Source organism: Hylobates moloch, unplaced genomic scaffold (genome assembly GCF_009828535.3).
Source record: "Hylobates moloch isolate HMO894 unplaced genomic scaffold, HMol_V3 SCAFFOLD_1, whole genome shotgun sequence".
Lineage (NCBI taxonomy): Eukaryota > Metazoa > Chordata > Mammalia > Primates > Hylobatidae > Hylobates > Hylobates moloch.
This window is the reverse complement of record NW_026652276.1, coordinates 214,283,581-214,309,328: the sequence shown is the minus strand read 5'-3', so window position 1 is coordinate 214,309,328 and position 25,748 is coordinate 214,283,581. Positions and strand designations below refer to the sequence as shown.

Sequence of the window (25,748 nt, the reverse complement as noted above, 5' to 3'; positions counted from 1 at the left end):
ATGGTTATAATCAAAAAGAAAAGCAATAAAAAGTATCAGTAAGGATGCAGAGAAATTGGAACTCTCAAACAGTGCCAGTGGGAATGTAAAATGGTGCAGCCGCTTTGGAAAACAGTTTGGCAGTTCCTCAAGACATTAAACATAGTTACCATATGGAGCCAGTGATTCCACTCCTAGCTATATGCCCAAGAGAAATGAAAACATACATGCACACAAAAACTTGTACACAAATGTCCTTAGCAGTGTTATGCGCAACAACCCAAAGGTGGAAACAATCCAAATATCCATCAACTGATAAATGGATAAAATGCAGTATATTCATACAATAGAATATTATTTGGCCATAAAAAGGAATGAAGTACTGATACATGGTACAATTGGAATTAACCTTGAAATTACTATGGTAAGTGAAAAAAGGTCGCAGAAGACCATATACGATTATAGTTATACAGAATATTCAGGATAGGCAAATTTATAGAGACACAAAATATATTAGTGGCTACTTAGGCTGGGGGTGGGTGGGAACTGACAAAGTATACGGGATTTATTTTAGGGAGGACATAAACGTGCTGGAACCAGATAGTGGTGACGGTTGCAAAACTCTATGAATGTACTAAAAACCAATGAATTGTATACTTTCAATAGGTGAATTGTGCAGCAGTGAATTATACCTCAATATAGCTGTTAAAAGAACAGCAGCTATGGCTCTGAGTGGGGAGAGTGAAGAACCAACACCTCTCTAGCAGTGAAGAGGAAATACATAAAACAGTGAAAAATGAAACCTGGCGTCTCAAAAAGCGAGGTGTTGTGAAAGCTGATTCCTTTATGTTCTTACTACCAGGAGGACATCAACTTTTCTCTTTTAGTTCACTTGGTTTTTTATTTCTTTCTCCTTCTTAAGTAACATGTAAGAAACAACAGATTTCCATTCTTTCCCAGCACTGACACTTCCTACATCTTTCATTATAAAAAAAATTCTCCCAACTTCTCCAAGTGTCCCTGTCTGCAAAGCTAAAGTATTAATTAATAACTGTTCTAAGAGACTCACAACACTGCTGGAAAAATCGAATTAGAAAATGCACAGAACTAGCTGAGGTAATGGTACAATTCTAAAGACAGGGAAATGTTCAAGTTTCCTTTGTCTGAATTTCTGACTTGAGCAACACTGAGGAGAATGGTTACCTTTCCTGTGTGAAAGGAAAATAAATCTTGGGACCCCAAAATCACTAAGCCAAAGGGAAAAGTCAAGCTGGGAACTGCTTAGTGCAAACCTGCCTCCCGTTCTATTCCTTAAAAAAATAGCTACCAAGATTTTTTTAAAAAGCTACATACCTCCCTCACATTTTGTCCACACGGAAATTCCTCATGGACAAAGAACAGACAGAACTCAACGTCATCTCTCTGGTCACTGAGATTAATTCGTATCTGATTGCTTCCTTTGGAAAGGCTAATCAGAAACTCAAAAGAATGCAACCGTTTGTCTCTATCTATGACCCAGAAGCCCCTCCTCGCTTGACTTGCCCCACCTTTCCGGACGAAACCAATGTATATTTTACACATATTGGTTGATGTCTCATGCCTCCCTAAAATGTATAAAATAAAAATATAAAAATAAAAATATAAAAACTAGCTGTGCCCTGACTACCTTGGGCACATTTTGTAAGGACCTGAGGCTATGTCATGGCTGCGTCCTTAACCTTGGCAAAATAAACTTCCTAAACTGATTGAGACCTGTCTCAGATACTCTTTGGTTTATGCTTTTGAGGCGGGAGGGTTGGGGGGGGAGAGAGAATTAAAGTGAAATTAGAAATCTGGAAAGAGGCCGGGCACGGTGGCTCACGCCTGTAATCCCAGCACTTTGGGAGGCCGAGGTGGCAGATCACCTGAGGTCGGGAGCCTGACCAACATGGAGAAACCCCGTCTCTACTAAAAGTACAAAATTAGCTGGGCGTCGTGGCGCATGCCTGTAATCCCAGCTACTTGGGAGGCTGAGGCAGAAGAATTGCTTGAACCCGGGAGGCAAAGGTTGGGTGAGCCAAATTGCACCATTGCACTCCAGCCTGGGCAACAAGAGCGAAACTCCGTCTCAAAAAAAAAAAGAAATCTAGAAGGAGAGATGCTGGGTTTTTATCTGGATATGTTAAGTTTAAGGTGTTATATCCTTAGGTAGTCAAATATGCAAGTCTGGAGCTCAGCAGAGAGAATGATACTGGAAATTTTAAAAGTGATAAATATTTGAGGAGATGAGATCACTCGGGGATAATATGCAGAATAAGAAAAGCAAGTGAGGTCCAGGACCAACACTCCAGGAAAGACTATCATTAAAAAGATGGTTAAAAAGTAACTAGAGAGGAAGAAAGAAGCCAGAGAACATTGCAGAGGACCAAAGAGAAGAGAATACCAGCAGAGTCAAAGGCTATGGTAAGGCTAAGAGGGAGAAATGTACAACTTAAGGTCCCCAGTGACCTTGACAAGAAGGGTTTCAATGGATCGTTGAGTGGAACTCAGTAGTGGGATAAGCAGTGAATGACTAATAAGGAAAAAGAAACCAAAGTCAATCATACATTGTCCCTCACCAGCATGTACACTCCTTTAAAAAGAAAAGGAGAAAGGAAGACGACGCTCCTCTGATGCAGCAAAGAATAAAAGAGATTAGGAATCATTCACATAAACAGGATGTAAATCTGCACTAGCTTGTCCCAATTTAAAGCTACCAGAAATAAACTGAAATATGTTGTTAATATTTATATACACTCTCCGACTGCCCACAAGATTGAGAAAGAGTTGTTTGCCTTTAGCTGCAGACACACTAAGGATGAAAACACAATGCCCCACTGAAATCATTCCCTGCCCCACTCCAACCACAAAATATTAAATAAAAAAAAAAAAAAACATTATGTTGCAGCTAGCTCAGTTGCTTACATCCTGCTGGGATCAAGGTTTTCACCACTGATCTAAAAAAGACAAAAGAGCAGGCAAGATCATTAAAATACCTCATGATTCCTTAAGCTGAATTGAATTAGTAAAGCCCAAGAACTTTTGAGGTTTTAATTTCAATTAATTGCAATTTCTACCCTTCAGAAAAAAATAACACACATACCCCTCTCTCACAAGTTATTTCTAAAGCCACAGAACAGTATGTAGTAATACTCAACGCAGCATCACAGTTAGTGAAAGAAAATATTAATCCTGGATGGCAATGTGGTATAAATGCCAGTTAGAAACCTGGACTTGAATACCAGCTCTCTACTAAATAGATATGGGACTTTCAAGACATCATAGACTTCTCCAAATTTCAGGTTCCTCAGAAATTGACTGTGAGAGCTACATACAAAAATATATACGAATGTAACACTTAAAAAAAAGCAAATTAAAAGTAACAATGAATTAATTCCTGTATCTGTAACATTTACCATCTAGAGGGAAGGAAAGGAGATAAGAGATACTCTGGATGTTCCTAAGGCCCAGCTGCATCCCTCTCCTTCTTACAGCTTGATTAGTAAAGTCCTGCGTATATTCCATATGATAATTCTGTATCATTCTAATAAAAAGCCCCTCTTTGATTAAGTTAGGTGATTTCAATTCCTGGCACTTATAACCAAAAGAGGCCTAATCCACAGAGTAAGAACCAATTCTCTTTTTCCTCTGTGATTCTACGGTCCCTCCAAACAAAGTATTACAATGAACTGGGCCAGAAAGTGAAGGCAGAATCCCTATTTTATGGTTCTTTGTAAACACATCTCTCCTACAACACACACATGGACCAATGTCCAGAATGGAGAAAATAGTCAAATTTTGAGGGCAAATGAGTTCATGAGTAAAAGAATGAGCAATGCAGGATGGCAATATGAGCAGAAGTCTGGAATGAAAGATGATGATCTGGGGTCCTTCTTCTACAAGGGGCAGGCGGTTAGCTACCTGTCATAATGGAGGAGATCCCTAAGAAAGTAAGACTCAAATGAAGTATCAGTGACAATGACAATGAAATCCTGACAGCAACAAAAAGGAGAACTATGCTTATAACAGCCATTCTTTCCTAATTACTCACAACATGCTGAGCATTGTGTTAAGTACTTTACTTGGATTATATCTCATTTCATCCTTAGGACAGCCCTATAAGGAAGGTACTACCTTATCCCCATTTTATAGACAAGGAAACTGAAGTTCAGAGATGAGAGAACAAAGAACACAGTTTTGGAGATTGTCCCTTTTTAGGGGTGTTAGAAAACAGGGAAAGTATTTTAGAAGAGAGGACAAAGTGATATTAGTACTCTATAATGCTAGGGAAGCCAAGGCTAGAAAGAGAGCCAACAGAACTGTCTGTACTGCCTCTTCCTTCTCACTGCAAACAGGTTTTCACCCCTGGGACTCTACTAAAACATCTGTTGCTAAAAGTCCCAAATAATTATTTTGCTCCATCCAAGAAACCCACTTTGGCCTTTAATCAAATAGCCACAGCACTTGTTTCTACTGCCCACTCGTGCCTTCTTGAAACGCTGTCTTCCACTGGCTCCACAACCCTCCACTCTTCTGCTTTCCTGCCACGTCACCAGTTATTCCTTCTCAGGAACCTCATCCTCAGCCTGTTCCTTAAATGCTGTAAACTCTTCTCAACCCCCTCATACTCTCTCTAGCTGAGCTCATTTGCCCCTAATCTTCAATTATCTACCTGCTACCAACTCTCACACATGTCCCTTGGCCAGAGTACTCCCCTGAGCTGTAGACCTCTAACTTAATATGACTTAAATGGAACTCATCATATTCTTCCCCAAACCTACTTCTTCATGTTCTCTACATCAGTAAATGGTAATGCTTGCCCCAGTAAAAAATCCTTACCTCTCCTCCTCCCTCATACCCAAGCCATCACCAAGTCTCTTTACTGCTACCTCTTTCTCTCTCTCAAATAGGCCTCCTTCACTCCATTGCCACGGTTACCTTGCTCATGCAGACCATGTTGCCTTTTGCCGGGATTATTAAAACTGTCCTCAAACTGGTCTCTCCTTCCCTCCAGTCCTTTCCTCTTCCCCTCTACTGTAAGCTCACTGTGGGTATGAGTTTCTGATTTATCACTGTATTCCAGTATTTGGCATGGCACCGATTGGCAAAATAGCATATGATAGGCAATAAATGAGTATTTGTTGATAAAGGAATGAAAAAGTGGGCTCCAGCAGAATGGGAAAGAGAGAGGCCTGATTAAGGATAAGAGGTGGTAAGAAAGTAAGTGTTATAGATTATAACCTCCTGATTTTAGAAGCCCACAATAAAAAATATTTCACACAAAACCATACTCTCAAAAAGGTAACCTTACCAAGCTAAACATGAGAACATGAAGTAGAGTTACGAGCTGAAAGATACACACTTTAAGAGCCAACTTTAATAATATGGCAATAAAATCTATTTTATATTTAAAAAACAGAAAAGTAACAGGATGAAGAACATGTTTATTCTTTAAACACACTTCCAATTACCCAGCAGGTTTTAAAACCAGACTTCCTAGAGAAGTAAAATGTTACTTATTCTCCCAGATCATCTACTAACTTCCAGCCCCAAGCGATCCCTAGGTATCTCATCTTCAAGTGCTACCATGAAAAAAGGCAGAAGGCTAAGAAGAGGCACATGTTAAGGAACAGTCACAGTTGCAGAAGGCAAGAAGCATCAACAGTATAAAGCTACATCATCAAGCTGTGAAAAATGTTCAATATTTAAGGTGAGATAAGACTATCTGAATCTAAATTTAACATCCAGGGAACCTTGAATTAGTCATTTGGCTGGAAAACTCATGTTTGCAGCCAAAAAGCTGCCTTACTTGGTCACGAAGCAAAGACACACACAAGGTAGAAGAATTAGTTCTGTTCTTATTACTTATCTGCTGAGACTTTAATATCAGGGTTATGCTTTTCCCCACTGACAGACAAAGGCAATAACCACAGAATGCCTATTTCCCTACGATTATGCTCTAAAAGGTAAGAAAGTAGTGAACTCAGAGTGTAGATTTTATATAAAAACTTTATAATTTTATAAAAAGAAACATATAATCAATTAGATTAAAATGGTCTTTGTTTTACCTGCCCATATCTCTCATACGCATTTCCTTAATAAGCCTGGCTGAGCTACTATTTTTCATTTCAAATAGGACATGGAGCCCATTTAATCTTCAAGGTTATCTAATACCTACTTCTAAGGGATAGAAATACGTTTTACCACTTATTAATAAGTCTTCATGTAAAAAGGGTTACTATTTAAAGAGTGCTGACTAATTCTCCATCTGCTCTATGAAAAGAGCAAGAAAAAATTAGTAGTAATATAGAATGAAACACAGTAAAAATAACAAGAATACTGAAGTGGGGCCTGGCGCTAGTCACTTCCTTCCTGTGTTACTCCCTCCTTGTCAAGTCAGGTTTCTGAGTTCTGGAGAGATGACCTCAAAAGTCTAATCCTGATGTATGCCAAATTAGTGGCTAAAATTAGAAAATAAACCCAAGCCCTCTTTCTTTGAATTAAAGTATCAGTATCATTCTTTTGAAATCCTTTCCCCCATTCCAAAAATAACATTTCATCATAGTGGAATATTAGAAAAATGATCCATAAATCCACTTCCCAGGGATAATAAAAGTTAAGATTTTAGGTGCATATTCTTAGTGCTTTGTTGTTCTTAGTACAAGTGCTTTGTTGTTCTTAGTACTATATTGTTCTTAGTACAAGAATGCCCCTAGAGGAATTGTTTAAATAATAAAATTTGATTCTCAAGTGACCTAATTAAAATCCAAGTACTCTGTGGCTGCTTTTCATGCTTCTCAACATGTCCAGCTATCTCTGAGGCCTGTCACTGACCACAATGTGAGGTATGGGCAGGAAAATGGATATTTAGTACAGATATCGTCCTTCTGAGGACAAACAAAATCAGGCCCATGACATGGGTTGGACACATCATCTTTACATAAGCCAGAAAGCAAACTTACATGGTGGAAAAAGACTACTTCTAATCTTAATTGCACCACGAACAAGCTTTGTGAACTGTCAAATTTTTTCAGCTTTCACATTTCTCTGGGTAAATCTGAGATTAATAATAATGCCCCTGCCTGTGAGGAGGCAAGTGGTGAGGCTCACTCAGGTGAGATACCAGATGGCAGATGGCTTTGCAAAGCGTGAATACTACAAAACTGCAAAATTCTATGATGTTTGTGATGTTATCTAAAGGGTGTTCTCAAACTTCAGTGTGCATAAGAATCAACTAAGGCATAGAGTCCTGTGGGCCCTGCATCCAAACATTCCAATTTAATGATCACTGCTTCTTGGGGAAATTTGCATTTCCAACTCTCTAGTGACACTGGTGATGTGGGTCCATAGACCCACTGTGAGTAGTGCTAAAAATAATAACTTCCACTAAATGACCTTATTTGCATATTTTTCTTATTCATTCATTCATTAAAACTGGCCACGCGTGGTGGCTCACACCTGTAATCCCAGTATTTTGGGAAGCTAAAGTGGAAAGACTCCTGAGACCAGGAGTTCAAGGCCAGCCTGGGCAATCACTGTGAGACACTATCTCTTAAAAAAAAAAAAAACTTTAAATAGCTAGGCATCATGTCATATACCTGTGGTCCCAACTACTCAGTAGGCTAAAGCAGGAGGATCTCTTGAGCCCAGGGCGGGTCAAGGCTACAGTGAGCCATGATGATTGGGCCTCTACATTCCAGCCTCAGCGAAAGAGTGAGACCACATCTCCGTAAAAATAAACTTGTAGGCATTTAGTATGTGCCCAGCCCTAAATCAGGCTGCAAACACAAAGTTCCCTCCCCTTATAAACTCACAGTCCAATCTGATTAGAGACTATAGCAAGAGGATGGGGCAGGAGCTAGAAGACCCAGACAATTTGAAATACAGCCTGAGAGACACATGAAGGTGCTTTAATCATATATGACACCACCCCTACACATCATCAATGGAAGAATTTCTTTTGACATAGGTTTGTTAGTTCATTTTTGCAATGAAAAGATCCAGTATTATTTTGAGCTCGGAGTGCCTTCCCTATTATAACAATAGCAAGTGCACAAAAATGACAAAACCTAAGGCAGCTCCCACTCTAGCAAATAGAGAAGTGGCCTTGATACAGCATGATGGCTGACATCTAAATAAAGTTCTGACAGTCCATGAAACAGATTGTCTCTATTCCTTTGACTGGTCAGATCTTTAATTTGAACCTGCTATAATATCTAAAACAAGAGAAATCGAGAGTAGGTTGTTTTTTTTTTTTTTTTAACTTTGCCACATAAAACACAAAGGTTTAAGAAATGTAATATTGAGTAACATCTCTGGCCTATTCAGCCAAGAAGCCTTTTTCTAATGACTATAACCAAAGGGCAATACACAACCAGAATGATAGCTGTCCAAACTCATGTTTACAAAAGAACTATGAACATTATCGACATTTCTCAGTCACTGTATATGTGATGGAGCCATTATCCATTAATTTATTTAAGTCTTATTAGAAAGTATATAGACTTGGGACCTTTCATGGTAATGAGTTATATATTTTAGTTAACAATTGGAGTAACAAGTCCCATATGTAAAAAAAATTAATTCATTTGTTCTAAAAATATTTCAGTTAAGCTGCAGGGGACATATCCTAGTTGAAGAATAGTGGAATTTCTTCTATATGTCCCTGGTTCATCCTATTCATCCCCTTCAATATTTAATAGTTGAGTATATTTAAGGCATGTTCTCACGATATGTGTAATCAAAAGTAGAGATTTAATCAAATGGAATCATAATCACTGAAGTTAAATTTACTTGCTTCCCGCTTGCTTTGATTCGAATTAACTACTCATCTAAATTACACGGAGGCCCTTCCTGATTCCAAGCATGACCAGGTGCTACATGCGGTGCTTGGGAATGGCTATAAGAAGCCACAAGGACAAATGCCTGACCTTGCTTCAAAGCTGCTCTTAAATGACTTTTCTGTAAAATAAAATGACCAATTCCACCATGTCCTGCATTTCGGATACTTAGAAGAAGGGTAACTAATATAGAAAGAAGAGATAAAACGAAATGCTATTTATGTGAAATAGAAACTCATGCCTGAATCTAGCCACAGCTCTAAAAAAAAAAAATCACAAGCAATATTTCATTTATTTCTCCTTCCATAAACATTGTATTCATACTATAAAACTATCCTTGAGGCCTGAGCCTTTAGCCTTCCTCACAGATAAAACCGTTTTATAAGAATGTTCTATTACATCAGTATGCCCTCACTCTGAATTCTGGCCTCCAAATTATAACAAATATTTCAAAAGTACATTTTTCCAATTTTAGAGCAATAATTCAACGTATTTCTGAAAATCTATAGTCTACACAGACTGAGAAACCAGGAGGAAAAAAAGAGTTTTAGAAAATGAGGCAAATACCAACCTTGAGAAGAACCATCAGTATATTATAAACGATTCAGCGTTAGAATTATTCAGCAATTACGCAGCTAACATGGACAATCAATTACATGACAGATACATGGGCGACAGAAAAGAAACGGATGTACAACCCCTTACAATACAGTACAGTATGTGTCACGTATGCTCAAAAGTCATTTGGCCACTCCTTCAGATTCCAGATGTATCAAAGATACAAGTATTAAGAATGAGACTATATAAGTACTAGAAAAGTGTTGAAAATTTTATTTATAATCTAAGAGTAGGGAAGCTCTAAGTATGACACAAAACCCAGAAGCTATAAAACCTGATAAATATAGCCTCATAAAAAAGTAAAACAAATGTCTACATGCCCAGAAATATCATGAAGTCAAAAGAGAAAGAAACTGGCAGAAAGTTACAAAATGAATCCCAAAGAACAAATTTCCTAGATATGTAAAGAGTTCCTACAAATCAATAAGAGGCAAACATATTAGAAAAACAATTCATTGAAAAGGAAATAAACACTATTTAAATATTGTACTGTTGAAAATTTTAAACATTAAAAAAGTGAAGATAATAGGATAATGAACCACCTTGTACCTATCACCCTGCTTCAGTATCATTTCATGGCTTATTGTATCTATATCTTCACTCACTTACAACCCATTTTATTTTGAAGTAATGCATCCATATATAACCCAGATATCATAAATGACAAGTTACTTTTATACAAATGAAAAGAAGTGTAGCCTTACAATAAAAATGCAAATCCAAAAATACCATTTTTCACCTCTCAGATTGGCAAGGATAAAAGTATTTGATAATACAATCTGTTGGCAAGGGGATATAGGAACTCTCAAACATTATCCATGACATGAAAAATTGGTATCATCTCTAAGAAAAGCACACTTGTCAATAGTTAAAATTTAATCAACACTTGGGAGGCCGAGGCGGGCGGATCACAAGGTCAGGAGATGGAGACCATTCTGGCTAACACGGTGAAACCCCGTCTCTACAAAAAATACAAAAAATTAGCTGGGCATGGTGGCAGGCGCCTGTAGTCCCAGCTACTCGGGAGGCTAAGGCAGGAAAATGGCGTGAACCCAGGAGGCAGAGCTTGCAGTGAGCCGAGATCACGCCACTGTACTCCAGCCTGGGCGACAGAGCAAGACTCCGTCTCCAAAAAAAAAAAAAAAAGGAATCAACACAGAGGTAAGCAAAAACAGTGAAAATGGCATATCAAGAATCTGGCTGCTTTCATTCTCACGTCTTAGCGTTCTTTGAGTAATGCCTTCCTTCCCCCTTTAAACTCCATGAGGACAGGAACCACATATAATTTGTTGGGCATTTTAGCCCAATGTCTGGTCCGTGGCAGATATTTCATAAATGTGGAATGGAATTTATTCTTGCAATCAACAAATATTTATTATGGGTCAGGTGGGCACTGTGCTAGATTCTGGAGATACACCAGTGCTGAACAAGACAAACTAGTGCTCTCTTCTCTTCCATTGTAGAGGCAGCCAATAAGTAACCAAATATATAAAGATACACATATATAATAAAATTAATGAACGATGTCAAGTTGGTTTAAAAACAGGTATTATATTTTTCAATATTAAAATTTAGTTTTATGAACATTCATACCCCCATAGGCATTTTAATTTCTAATAATTTATTGTGATTAAAATAACCTGAGTAATAATTTAATTTTTTGATAACGAATTATTTTCACTATAACTTGAGGTACAAAATAGAGATGAAAAAGCAAAGACTACAACCCTACTAACCAAACACAACCACTTTTAGCATTAAAGTATATTTCTTTCCCATGTTTTCCATGAAGCTTTCTTCAATATCACAACAAGCCCAAAATCCACAAAGTTCTCTGCTTTTCACATTTGACATTTAATCTTTCTCTTCATAACAGAAGTCAATGAAACTTTTAAAATGGTTTCCTTCCATAAGAGAGAAAGGTCTCCCTTGAAGCAACGGCTCCAACTCACTCAATGCTTTCTGCACTCTCTAGGACCAACAGCTCTACCTAAGTGAAGCTGACCTCCACCATCCCTTCCTGCAATGAATTTTTGCCTTCCCATTTAAACAGGTCCATCTCCCTCACACATACCAACCATTCTCTTTTCCCACATTCTTTTCTTCCATATTCTTGACAAGATACCACATCTTTGAGAAGTTTTTCTTCCATCTCTTCCTTATGCTTTTCTTATTTGTTAAGTATAGAACTCCTTCTAGCTTCTTTCAAATAAAAATAAAATAAAAATACTCATGAATTAGATTTTGGGAAAGAACCAACAATTAGGCAGCAGGAGTTGAAGAAATTGATTCTGAAATGCAGAGGCTTCAGGCCACAGTCACCATCTGAAGTTGAAGATGCTGCCTGTCTTTCTAGAGAAATAATGGGTAGCAGGTGGTTCTGGTAAATTAGCAAGGCACATGTTACTCTAATGTTTATCAAGTTGGCAATAATTGTGGTTGAATATTTTCCTTTAATAGTAAGTGGAGGCTTAAAGACACTGATAGATTATGAATGAACAGAAAAGACAAAATATTTCTCCTATAAATAGACAACAGATAGTTTGGGAGATCAGAAACAAAATAAAATAAAATAATAAGTAGGTCACCAAAGTGATTTTTTTAAAAACTGGCTGGGAAAGTATCCTGGCTCTGTAGGAATTAAAAGCAAGAAAGAATTCACTAGTTTGTTTCCTTCTACATTTCTAGCAAAATAGCACACAATATTAATTCTCTTTACATATAGACAAATGAAAACAAGCCTCCAATGCATCACAACCAGAATATATTTAATAAGATGATGAAACATTTAGGGAAAATTACAGTATGGGTATCTTGTCTCAGAATAGCTAATGTTTTGGAACAGGATATTTCATTGGAGGGTGGGGGAGAAAATATGCATGTTGGGAAACAGGATTCGTGGATTTTTTGGTCTCTGTTCCAACTTTCCTTAAAAAAATAAATTCATATATCTTTAGCCATAAAATTCCTTGAATGGTAAACAATAATAAATAATGCCAAGTATTGTGATTTTACTTCTCTCTGAAATAAATGCCACTAATACCTTCCTAAGTAAAATTCAATGCACAAAAGCACCACAAGCTTCAAGTGATAATTTGACAATATTGCTTCTGAAATGCCAATCCTCTAGAAGCAACAATGCTGATCATTTTTGAATGACTGTGCTTAATTCAAGAGAATTAATTCCTGAAAAGTTTTAAAGCATTTGACAGCACACAACCACTAGAGACTAGCTCAAAATTATCAGTCCTTTGGAATCCCAGCCCCAAAATTTAATCTTTGATCTTCTAACAAAGTGGTTTACTCTAAATATTTGCTTTCTCTGTACTATTTTGTCTGATAACAAACAGTTTGGGTCCCAAATTTTGAATTTGTATGTTTTATAAAATGGGATTATGTTTACACATACAACCAAGGCAAACAGCTCATTCACTTGTTAGTGTCCAATATATCCTGCCTACAAAACCTTTCTAAAATTCTGACAAAAGACACTTAACAGGGAAAAAAATCCTGCTGCTGACTCATTCCTCATAGAGAAACAATTAGTATTTCCCAGGGCAGTGTGCTGAATTTCTATTATACTTCTAGTGCTATAATTTCCACTCATGAATTCTGGAAGGGGTTTAGGCAAGGGGAAAAAAAAAGATGAAATTCCTATGAAAGACACAGTGCTTTTAAAGGTACTATAATGAGATCTGCAGAAAAGTTATTAATCCATGCCCTTTTATTTCCAATATATACTATAGTAATGTTATTTCCCTAGGAAAGTTCACTGTATTCATCTAGGAACTTGCAGCAACAGGTAAAGAGCAAACCAGAATTTTAGAGTATTCATCAGTAAGGAGTCAAAAGGTCTTCGCGAAAATCCAGGTACCAGGCAAAGAAAGAAGAACGGCAAAAGTTCAAAGAACCATTCTCCAGCTTCTCTGGATCACGATGTAAGTGATCATAGAACACGGAATTTACGGAAGGCACTGATAATAAACATGTATTCATATACACATGCATTTTATACAAGTATGCATGCATGTTATAGTACTTACTGGTGCTATTCCACTAAGCACCACAACCATATAAGCTCAACTAAAGCAAGCAACTCTGTAAGACAGGTATTATTTTTTGCAAATCACAAAGTGGGGATACAAAGTCAGGTCTGTTCTCCAAAACCCATCAAATATTTACTTTTGGTGTTTTTGTTTGTTTGGTTTTGGTTTTTTGGGTTTTTTGTTTGTTTGTCTGAGATGAAGTTTCACTCTGTCAACCAGGCTGGGGTGCAGTAGTGTGCTCGGCTCACTGCAACCTTCACCTCCCCGGTTCAAGCAATTCTTGTGCCTCAGACTCCCAAGTAGCTGGGATTACAGGCATGCACCACCATGCCCAGCTAATTTTTGTATTTTTCGTAGAGCTGGCGTTTCACTGTGTTGGCCAGGCTGGTCTCAAATTCCTGACCTCAAGCAATCTGCCCACCTTAGCCTCCCAAAGTGCTGGGATTATAGTCATGAGCCACTGTGCCTGGCCAAATATTTACTTTGAAACATTCTGTGGCAGGAGAAGGATAAAGGGTAGTTCCATTCAGCAAACATAGTACTTTTCAATCAAGTTTACAAGGACATTAATTTTTGAAATGTTAAAGTATAATTGAAATCAATGTTATTTACATATGCAAAAGAACACAGAAATACAGTATTAATTTTTCCAAAAAATTTAAGTAAGTCTATAGAGAACTCTATACTAAATGAGTTATTATTTCTCCTTAATTTTATCTTCTTTTAAAAAAATTTTGAGCCCTAGGTATAAACAGTAGATATTTCCTTAACAACATATCAACAAGATTATGATTTCTTCTTGTTTGTCACACATGATCTCTTAGTATATGATAGTCACAAAGTTAGAATCTGAATTCAATTTCAGTACTCTCCATAGGAAATAAGAATTATGAAATTCAAATCTTATTGTTTTAAAAATTCCTGAGACTGATTTGTCTATTGGAAAATATCATTACACAATAAAGAAGAAAGCATGAGATACAGGAAAGACCATGGATTTTAGAATGAAATGGACTAGTATTCAACACCAAGACAAGCCATCTTTTCTAAGAGCTTGCTAATTATTCAATCTCTGAGCTCCAGTTCTCCTAACTGCAATATGTGGATACCAATAACTAGCTCATACGGTTGTAGTGATAATTAAGTGAGATAATATACATAAATTGCCTTGAACATTGCTGAGTACTTAGTATGTGTACAATAGCTGCTACATTATTTGATTCAATTTATTTATTCTTTAAATATGTTTAAATATCAACAATCTTTGCTATAAATATGTCCATATTTTTCATTCAGTGACAATATGCTTTAAATTTTTCAACAACATTAAAAAACAGACAGCTGAATTATGCCTAGTCAAGCTGTTTTTACCAATCTAAGTTTGTATGGACTATAGTATCCTTTTTTTTTTAAGACGGAGTCTCGCTTTGTCACCTAGGCTGGACAGCAATGGTGCGATCTTGACTCACTGCAACCTCCGCCTCCTGCGTTCAAGCAATTCTCCTGCCTCAGCCTCCAGAACAGCTGGGATTACAAGCATGCACTACCATGCCAATTTCTGTATTTTTAGTAGAGACGGGGTTTCATTACCAGTACAGGCTGGTCTCAAACTCCTGACCTCAAGTGATCTGCCTGCCTCAGCCTCCCAAAGTGCTGGGATAACAGGCATGAGCCACTGCGCCTGGCCTGTATGGGCTATAGTATCCTAAGTTCAAGAAAACAACATCAACAGAAGGTAAGTTACTTACGCCCTGCCCTAGAAAATGTGCAATAAATAGAGTTGTCAAAAATACAAACTACACTCCCACCTACCTTGGTTGGTTCTCCACAGTAAGGTTCTCCCCCCGCTGATAGCCACTGTCTGCCACCTGGGTTGTAGACCTCTTCACAATTTGCTTCAGCTCCTGCTCCAAGCGCTCTATGATTGCCTTAACTGTCTCTGGGATCTTCTTCAGTTTGGCCAGGCCCTTAATGAGGATACCCATAAACAGGGTGCTGTTTTCCTCTGGATCCAATTCTAAATCTTCCTTGAGGTCCTGCAGATTTATCTCCCTCACTGAAAAATTAAATAATAACAATAATAGATACAGACTCCATTCAAAAACCCCAAAACAGAGCAGTCTAATAAATGAAATCACTGCCTTGATTACTCTCTTAAAGAATTAAAGAGGATTTTTCAATTAAATTATATTTGCACAGTAACCATCCAAGAGGCATAAAATAACATTTATATTCCTCAAATCATACCCATCAGTTAGTAATAAGAGGCAGATGCAATAAAAATTAGTAAAAAAATCACCATGGGAAGTTTTCCACAGACCACTACTTCTGCCATGAGTCCGCTGGCTCATGACATTTATTAGGCACTCGCTGTTTATAAAATGCCGTATGTGGTGCTGCAAGAGAATTCTGAAGAGCTGGATCCTAGCCTCAGGTTTGCATTTGTTAGTTAAAAGTGGTAAGTCGCTGGAGAAAAAGACATCATAAATACACATGGGGGAAGAGTGGTAAATAAATTAAAATTATAATAAATTTTTTAAAAAGATTAAGGGAAAACAATACATACAAGCGAGACAAGACTTTGAGGAAATAGAGTAATGAAGAGGTATTTCATAAATACAAAAGAACAACCTATTTTTCTTTAAACATATGTCTGCTACAACATCATTATCTATAGGAGACAGATCTTGCTAATAATCCATGAAAGGCTTCTGAGAAGTAATGTTATACATCAAAAGCCTCTATAGATGTTTAGAATACAGCATTCATTCAAACAATTTGGCACTGAAATGGAAGAAATAACTAAAACTTTAGTTTTTAACCTCTGTGGCAAGTTGAGAGAGGAGAGAACTGCTGATAGGAGATCTCTGTTATCTACTGAAAGCCATAGGCCTTGCTGTCCAAAGTATGAATATACATATGCAAAACTTCACATAGGAATTCCGGGTTTCACAACTGCCAAAAAAAACAGGAGGTTACAAATCTCTGACTTAAAAGTAACTGTCCCATTTTACAAATGGCTGGATTAAGATATACAAAAGCAAATGTGAGTACAGGGCTGAAGATGGAGCCTAATAGTCAAAAGTTTTCCCCATCCACCTCTGTCCTCCATCCTTCAAAACAAATGCAAGAGTTTACAAATCTGCAATATCCTGAAAGAATGAATACATTCTTCCTTAGTAGATTTAAACGCAATTAGACTACAAGCCATTCTAAGTTATTCAGCACTACTGGAATGGTACTGAAATCTACTAGGGAAGAAAACATCCCAGTATATGGAATGAGTTCTTGTAACTGCTACATGAAGTCCCTAAAACCTCTACTTCAGATGATGGGAAATCCACCGTCGGGCATTCTCCTCAGTCCCTATTTTGGAGGTTCCCAACTTATAAAATGCTCTTAAGGAGGATTCTGGGAAGACTGCAGAGTAGGAAGCACCAGGAATCTCCTCACCTACACGGCTGTACTGGCAGAATCTGTCTGATGTAACTATTTTGTAACTCTGGAGTCTATGGAAGGCTTGCAACTTCCAAGGGAACGCTTGGATGGTAAATTGTGGTCGATTTCAATTACAGCTCTTACCACAGTAGCTACCCAGCACTGTGGCAGACATCCCTGTACCTGTTCCTGGAGTACCTTGTACACACCTGGTGGGAAGACAGTGTGGGCAAAAAGAACCCTGCCCGCCAAGTATCAAGAATCTATGCTCTGATCGCTGATTGCTTCCTCTAATCACAGAGGTACAAAGAGGCGGGTGACCATTGTTGTTGCACCTCCTCCAATTTTTCAAGCCCCTCCTACTCTTGCTGAAGTAAATTCCAGGGAATTTAAACAGCCAGCAGCCTTCCCCCACCGCCTTTATTTTTCTCTTGCTCCCCTTTTTAAAGCCAAACGTTAGGACTAGGACATTCAAAAACAAATGCATGTATTGAAAAAATTATAAAGTGACCGTGCATGCTCATGTAAAGGTGCAGGCTTAGAAAAGCTTAATTTGAGGAGATCTTAAATTAACACCCAGGCTGATCCTTAGGATAGACACTGGCTACAATAAGTTATAAAACAAAACATAACAACATCAAAACCCAGCAAACCCTGGAAAAGAGAGAGAATGTGATTTCTGGAGTCACCACATCATTAAACTCAAATGCCCAGTTTTCAACAACAACAAAAAATCACAAAGCATAGAAATAGAGAGGAAAATATGGCCCATTCAAAGGAAAAAAAATACATCAACAGAAACTGTCCCTGAAAAAGACTTAATGGTAGATATATTAAGAAAAAAACTTTTTAAAAGTTTTTTTTAAAAGTTTTAACTGTTTTAAAGATGCTCAAATAAAAAATATATGGTCAAGAAAATGATGTATAAACAAACTGGCAATATCAATAAAGAAATATAAAAACTAAAAAAAATAAAAAGAATAAGAAATTCTTGAGCTGAAAAGTATACTTGGAATGAAAAATTCACTAGAGGGATTCAAAGGCAGATGTGAGCAGGGAGAAGAAAAATCAGCAAACGTCAAGATAGGACAATGGAAATTATCATCTGAAGAACAGAATGAAAAAAGATTGAAGAGAAGTGAAGACAGCCCACAGGATACAATTTAGACATTGTGGGAGCTCTGAAAGGAGAAGAAAGAGAGAAAAGAGTAGAGAATATTTAAAGAAATAATAGCAGAAAGCATCTCAAATTTGATGAAATATATGAATATAAACATCCAGGAAGCTCAACATACTCCAGGTGGGAGGAACTCAAAGAGACCTACACCACGACACATTAGAATCAAACTTTCAAAATACAAAGAGAGAATCTTGAAAGTAGTGAGATAAGTTACTCATCACATATAGGATCCCCAATAAGATTATCCACAGATTTCTCATCAGAAACTTCTGAGGCCAGAAGGCAGTGGATTAATTCAAAGTGCCAAAACAAACAAACAAATAAAAAAAATGTCAACCAAGAATTCTGTATCTCACAAAACTGTCCTTCAAAAGTGATTGGGAAAAATTAAGACATTGCCAAGTAAACAAAAGCTACAGGATTTCAGTACCATCAGGACTGCCATGCAAGAAATGCTTTAGAAAGTCCTGCATGTTAAAATGAAAGGACATTAGACAGTAACTAGAAGGCATATGAAGAAATAAATATCTCAATAAAGATAAATGTCTAGGCAATTATAAAAATTAGTAGTGTTACAAGACAATTATTTCTAACTATTGTTTTCTACAAAATTTAAAATATTAAAAGATTTTTAAAACACAATTATTAGTCTAAAAGCTAGTATTACTGTTAACTTTGGTTTGTAAATCCACATTTTGTTTTCTACATCATTTAAGAGGCTAATGCATTTAAAAGAATTATTAGTTTATGTTTTTGAGCACACAATGTATAAAGATATAATTCTGTGACATCAACAACCAAAAGTGGTAGGGACAGAGACATTAAAGGAGTGGAGGTTTTGTATTTTATTGAAGTTAAACTGGTATAAATTAAAGTTAGAGAGTTATAACTTTAGAATGTTAAATGTAATTCCTATGGTAAGCACAAAGAAAAATGCTACAGAATGTATACCATTGGGAAATGAGAAAGGAATTTAAACATTTCACTATAAAAAGTCAACTAAACACAAAATAATACAGCAATGTAGAACATGAGGGGCAAAAAATAATGCATATAGAAAAAAATTGCAAAATGTCTGAAGTAAGTCATTCCTTATCAGTAATTACTTTAAATGTAAATGGGTTAAACTGTCCAACCAAAAGACAGAGACTGGTAGAATGAATAAAAATTAATGATCCAATTATACGCTGTCTACAAAGTCACAAATCGATTGAAAGGGACAAATAGACTGAAAGTAAAAGGCTGGAAAAAGATATTCCATGAAAACAGTAGCCAAAAAAAAGCAGAAAAAACCGACTTTAAATCAAAAAAAGATTACAAGAGACAAAGAAGGACATTATATATTAATAAAAGACAACACAGTAAGAAGATATAACCATTATAAACATTCATATACCTAATGACAGACTATCAAAACATATGAGGCAAAAACTGACAGAATTGAAGGCAGAAATACACAGTTCTACAACAGTTGAAGACTTCAATACCCTACTCTCGATAATTGATAGAACAACCAGACAGAAATAAGGAAATAGAAGACTTAACACAATCAACCAACTAGATCTAACAGACACATACAGAACACTCTACCCCAAAACAGCAACACACACACTCTTCTCAAGTACACATGGGACATTTTCCAGGACAAACCATATATTAGGCTTCCAATTAAGTCTCAATAGATTTAAGTAGAAAGTATCACACAAAGTATCTTCTCTAACTAAATAGGGATAAAGTTAGAAGCCTCAAAGGAAATTAGAAAATTACTTAGAGATTAATGAAAATGAAAACACAACATGAAATACAATTTACAGGATGCAGGAAAAACAGCAAAAAAGGAGAAATTTATAGTTATAAATGCTTACGGTAAAAAACAAAAAAGATCTCAAAACAGCAGCTTAATTTTACAGCTTAAGGAATTTGAAAACAAAGAACAAACTAAACCAAAGCTAGCAGAAAAAAGTAAATATAAAGATTAGAGCAGAGATAAAATAGAGAATAGAAAAACAATACCAAAAACTGATGAAATCAAACTTGGTTCTTTGAAAACATCATCAAAAATAACAAATCTTTAGCCAGGTGAACTAAGAAAAAAATAGAGAAGACTCAAATGACTAAATTCAGAAATGGAAGTTACATTACCATTGATTCTAGAGAAATAAATTAAACAGAGTACTGTAAATAATCGTATAACACCAAGTTATATAACATAGATGAAATGTACAATTTCCTGGAAACATAAAACCTATCAACACTAAACATAAACCTATCAACACAAAGAAACAGAAAATCCAAATAGATCTATAACTAGTAAGGAGATTAAATAAATGGTCTAAAATCTTCCAACAAAGAAAAGCACTAGACCTGATGGCTTCACTGGTCAATTCTACCAAACATTTAAAGAAAACCAAACTTTTCCAAAAAATTCTAGCAGAAGGAAGACAACTTCCTAAGTTATTCTATGAGGCCAGCATTGCCCTGATACCAAAGCCAGACAAAAGCAGTATAAGAAAACTACAGACCAATATCCTTTATGAACACTGATGTAAAAATCCTCAACAAAACACTAACAAACTGAATTCAGCAGCATACTTACAGGACTATACACTATGATCAAGTCAGTTGCATTTCTATACACTAACAGTGAACAATCTCAAAAGGAAATTATAAAAATAATTCCGTTTACATTAAAAAGAATAATCAGGAATTAACGAAAAAGGTGAAAAACTTATATAATGAAAGCTTTATATAATGAAAGCTACAATGTATATATAAGCTATATAATGAAAGCTATAAAACATTGCTAAATTAAAAAATTATAATTAATGGAAACACGTAAATGAATGGAAACACATCCCATGTGCATGGATTGGAAGACTGTTAAGATGTCATTACCATTATACCTAAAGCAATCTACAAAGTCAGTGCAACTGCCCCATCAAAATCCCAATGACATTTTTTGCAGAGAGAGACCATCCTGAAATTCATACAGAATCTCAAGAGATCCAAAATAGCCAATACCATCTTGAAAAAGAAGAACAAATCTAGAAGACTCATACTTCCTAATTTCAAAACTTACTTCCTAATTTCAAACTTACTTAGAAGCTACAGTAATCAAAACACTGTGGTGCTGGCACAAAGACAAATATACACACCAATGGAATAGAAAAGAGATCCTAGGGAAAAAAACCTCAGATACACAGTCAAATGATTTTTGGTGAGAATGCCAAGACCATTCAATGGGGAAAGGATGGCCTTTCAACAAATGCTGTACAGGGAAACAATATCTACATACAAAACATGAAGTTGGATCCTTATCTAACACCATATACAAAAATTAACTCAAAATAGATCAAAGTCCTAAATGTAAGACCTAAAACAATAAAACTCTCAGAAGAAAACACAGGGCAAATGCTTTATGACATTAGATTTGGTAATGATTTCTTGGATATGATACCAAAAATACAAGCAATAAAAGAAAAAATAATCAAATTGGACTGCACGAAAATTTTAAAATTTTTGTGCACCAAAAGACACTAAGAACAAAGTAAAAAGGCAACCAACAAAATAAGACAAAAAATTCAAAATCACATATCGGATAAGGTATTAATATGCAAAATACATAGAGAACTCCTAAATTCAACAAAAAAGTCAACTTGAATACGTGCAAGGGACTTGAATAGACATTTTTCCAAAGAAGATATACAAATGGCCAATATGCACTTGAAATGATGCCTAACAGCACTAATCGTTAGGAAGATGCAAATCAAAGCTAAAATGAGATGCCACCCTACACTCACTGGGATGGCTACTATTAATATCACCCCCCCCCCCAAAAAAAAAAAAAAACAGGAAATAGTAAGAGTTGGCAAGGATGTGGAGAAATTGGAATGCTTGTGCACTGTTGTTGGGAATGTAAAATGGTACAGCCACTATGAAAACTCATATTGCGGTTCCTAAAAAAATTAAAAATGAAATTACTATATATCCAGCATTTCTAATTGAGTATATACTTAAAGAATTGCAAGCAGGGTCTTGAAGAGTACACTCATTTTCATAGCAGCATTATTCACAATCACTAAAATGTGGAAGCAACTCAAGTGTCCATCAACACATGAATGGATAAGCAAAATGTGATATATACATACAATGGAATATTATTCAGCTTTAAAAAGGAAGGAAATTCTGACACATGCTACGACATGGATGAACCTTGAGTACATTATGCTAAATGAAATAACTCAGTCAAAAAAAAAAAAGACAAATACTGTATGATTCTACTTATATGCAGTACTTAGTAAAATTCATAGAAACAGAAAAGTAGAATGGTGGTTGCCAAGAGCTGGGAGAAGAGGGGTATGGGGAATTGGTCTTTAATGAGTACAGAGTTTCAGTTTTACAAGAATGAAAAGAGTAATGGAAATAGATGGTGGTGACGGTTGCACAACACTATCAATGTATTTAATACGGCGGGACTCTACATTCCAAAATGGTTAAAATGGTAGGTTTTATGGTATGTGACTTTACCACAATAAAAAAAAAAGCATTTAAATCTGAATCAAAATCATTTTAATGACATACATGATATCACTTACACAAGTTTTATTCTTATAAGAATAAGTACTCTATTTATCCATGATGCAAATCTTACTAGACTCATTAGATCCCTGAAATCCATGAGGAGAAACAGGTATAATGACCAGATTCATGTGGTTTTACTTGCAATGTGGAGTGCATTTGATGATATGGGATTTAACAAATAAACTTTTTGAATATTAGTAAAACTTGGAATAAAACCAGGAAGTCTTAAGCTTATAAAGATGACAACACAACTCTGAAGACAGATCAAAAAAAGTCATTGATATTTCCAAATTTGACATTTCAGTTACTGGTTTTGTTTTACACATGAAGAAGCTAGATACTTCAGGAAAGAGAAGTACTCCATCCAGCAAAACCAACCCCACAGCAAGGAGAGAAAAGTATTTAGCAGCCAACGAGCCAACTAAATTCAGCATATTTGGGGATTGGGGGTAGAAATACACAAAACTGTAAGCAGAGCTTCAGGTAGGACAAAAAGTAATAGGAATTTAGGTGAGACAAAATGCTCTTCACAAAAGAGCACGTATGAGTCACAAACGTGACATATACAAAGTGCCCCCTGAACACTGCAGCTACCTGCCACAAGGGTGATTAGTGATGAGGTAAATGCAGTTTAAATCAATAAGGCCTGAGATTATGTCACATGTAGCTTCTTACATACACACTAATATGATAGATAGCCCATTAAAAAACAACAAATAAGCAAGGTATGAATAATAAAATGACATAGACCCAAATGGCACTTGTTTAGAACCTTATCTTTGTTTGTCTCCTGAAATCTCCTAGAGCATAAACACTGAACAGATCCAATATTAATTAATTTATATTATCTATTTCACTTACATCAACTGAAAATTAAAAGGCAATTTAAAAGGATAATATAATCAACCATGACTAGTCTAATATCACAAAACCCTGTGAGGTCAGGTAGAATTATTGGTGCTTTATGAAAAAAGCCCTGTACAAAAATAATTTAACAGGAAATCAGTAAAGTCTCACACCAGAATTATAACAAAATACACGTATTTCCAGACCACTGAACTCCAAATCATTCCCTAGTATCTATATTGCTACAATATGTACTCAACGTGTAGGTTCTAGAACACTTTAAAATTAGAAATACTTAACTTCCTTTCCCAGTTCTCTTATCCTTGATTTTTCTGCTCTGAGGTTCTTAACGAGTGAAGATTTCTCAAACCTAGTTTCGAAGACTTTCACAGACTGATAATGCTAAATATTACAAGACTTTAATTGCCCTTTAACCAATTATTTCTACTAAAATTCTATTGGCCCCAAGTGCTTGTGATAACAGCCCCCTATACACACACACATTATACGTATAGATATGGATATACTGGTATATATGTCTAAATGGCTATAAATCATCTCTGTGATTGAAGCTAAGAATGGAATCATGAAAGGAGGGCTTAGCTAAAACTCTCTGGGACTCATGAAAAGATGGACCAGATAATACCTATGGTCCTTTCACTCTCTACAATGCCATGATTCCATTAAGTATAGTTTACAGGCTAGGTGTGGTGGCTCACACCTGTAATCCCAGCACTTTGGGAGGCTGAGGCAGGTGGATCACGAGGTCAAGAGATCAAGACCATCCTGGCCAACATGGTGAAACCCCGTCTCTACTAAAAATACAAAAATTAGCTGGGTGCGGTGGCACACGCCTGTAGTCCCAGATACTCGGGAGGCTGAGGCAGGAGAATTGCTCGAACCCAGGAGGCAGAGGTTGCAGTGAGCCGAGATCGCGCCACTGCACTCCAGCCTGGGCAAGAGAGCAAAACTCTGCCTCAAAAAAAAAAATAAAAAAGTATAGTTTACGTCTGTATATCCTTGGTTACATAGCCTACAGCTACTTACATATAATACCTATATTATAGATGGCTCACTTAAAAAATAACATATAAAAAAGCTAAATAGAGTATACAGTCAAATATTTTATTTAAAAAATTACTTCATGTCCTAGCGAGTACAGGAAGCAATCTAGACCACCAGTACATCATGACTGCTTCCTTTGCTCAGTATATTTGATGGGACAAGATCAGTAACATATGCCATACCATACATATACATCACCAAACCCCAGGAGATAAGGGCCCTGGTGATATACTTCAACGTTTTACTTCATATTGCATTATTTCATTTATATTTGTACATGTTAACTAAGATATAGGGCAATAGTAATGTTTACCATAGAAACTCTTGGTAGATGTCATTCCTTATACTACGCATGATACACAAATTACACAAAAATCACGAAATGACTTCAATCTACATAACTTAAATCACATGTATTCAAGAATATTATCCCTCTATCACGTGAGAACTGTCACTATTGAATAGAATTAAATATAAAAAGCAATGTTCAAAAACATCACCCAGCCTAATTAAACCACTAGAATATCAAACAAGTTACTTATCTAGAAGCCCCACAGATGGGAACCTGGCCTCAGAATACTGACAACATTCTCAAGTAGAAAATAGTAAGAAAGTTACCATTTAAAAATAATGTGAGTGCTTCTGATCAAAATGGCACTATAAATTCACACTCTTAACATATCCAATATGCTCAAAATATAATTAAATGTAAAAATATAAATTAAGAAATTAAAAAGAAATCATCTGACTCAAGATTGAGAGTAACATCTCTGTGGACAAGAAATGCAAACATGGAGAGGAGCCGGAGTACAGTTCCAATGAGCGCTGGGTGGAGAAGCAGACAGAAGCAGGCTGGATTTGGCCCAGGCAGGGTAATAGAGACTTAATGTGCTCCACAGGCCAGGTAAGACAACCAAACCAAATCCTCCATCAAAAGCAGCAAGCACAGGACCAAATCAAGGGCCTACCTGGGTTGGAAGGCTGTTGCCCTTGCCAAATCTGTATCCTTAGCCTCCACTCATGTCTTATCTCTGTGTAGGAAACTGGCCAACTACATATTTTAAATAGCATTCCCTTCACCAGTGAAAAATTACTTCTTACATCTTTTATTCTAATTAATGCACCCACTGGTGCAGG

The 25,748-nt window shown here is 36.3% G+C and overlaps 1 protein-coding gene across 4 annotated transcripts in view; it reads right to left on the bottom strand.

The window, feature by feature from the left end:
- Positions 1-25,748, bottom strand: part of EXOC4 (exocyst complex component 4) — an 828,468-nt gene that overhangs the window by 709,287 nt on the left and 93,433 nt on the right. For all 4 annotated transcript variants that reach the window (XR_009209424.1, XM_032761776.2, XM_032761777.2 and 1 more), the window contains one exon: positions 15,314-15,557. Coding sequence is in view for 3 of the 4 variants with exons in the window: in XM_032761776.2 (XP_032617667.1) it covers positions 15,314-15,557 (244 nt within the window). In the remaining variant the exon portion in view is untranslated. The remainder of the gene's footprint in view (positions 1-15,313; positions 15,558-25,748) is intronic.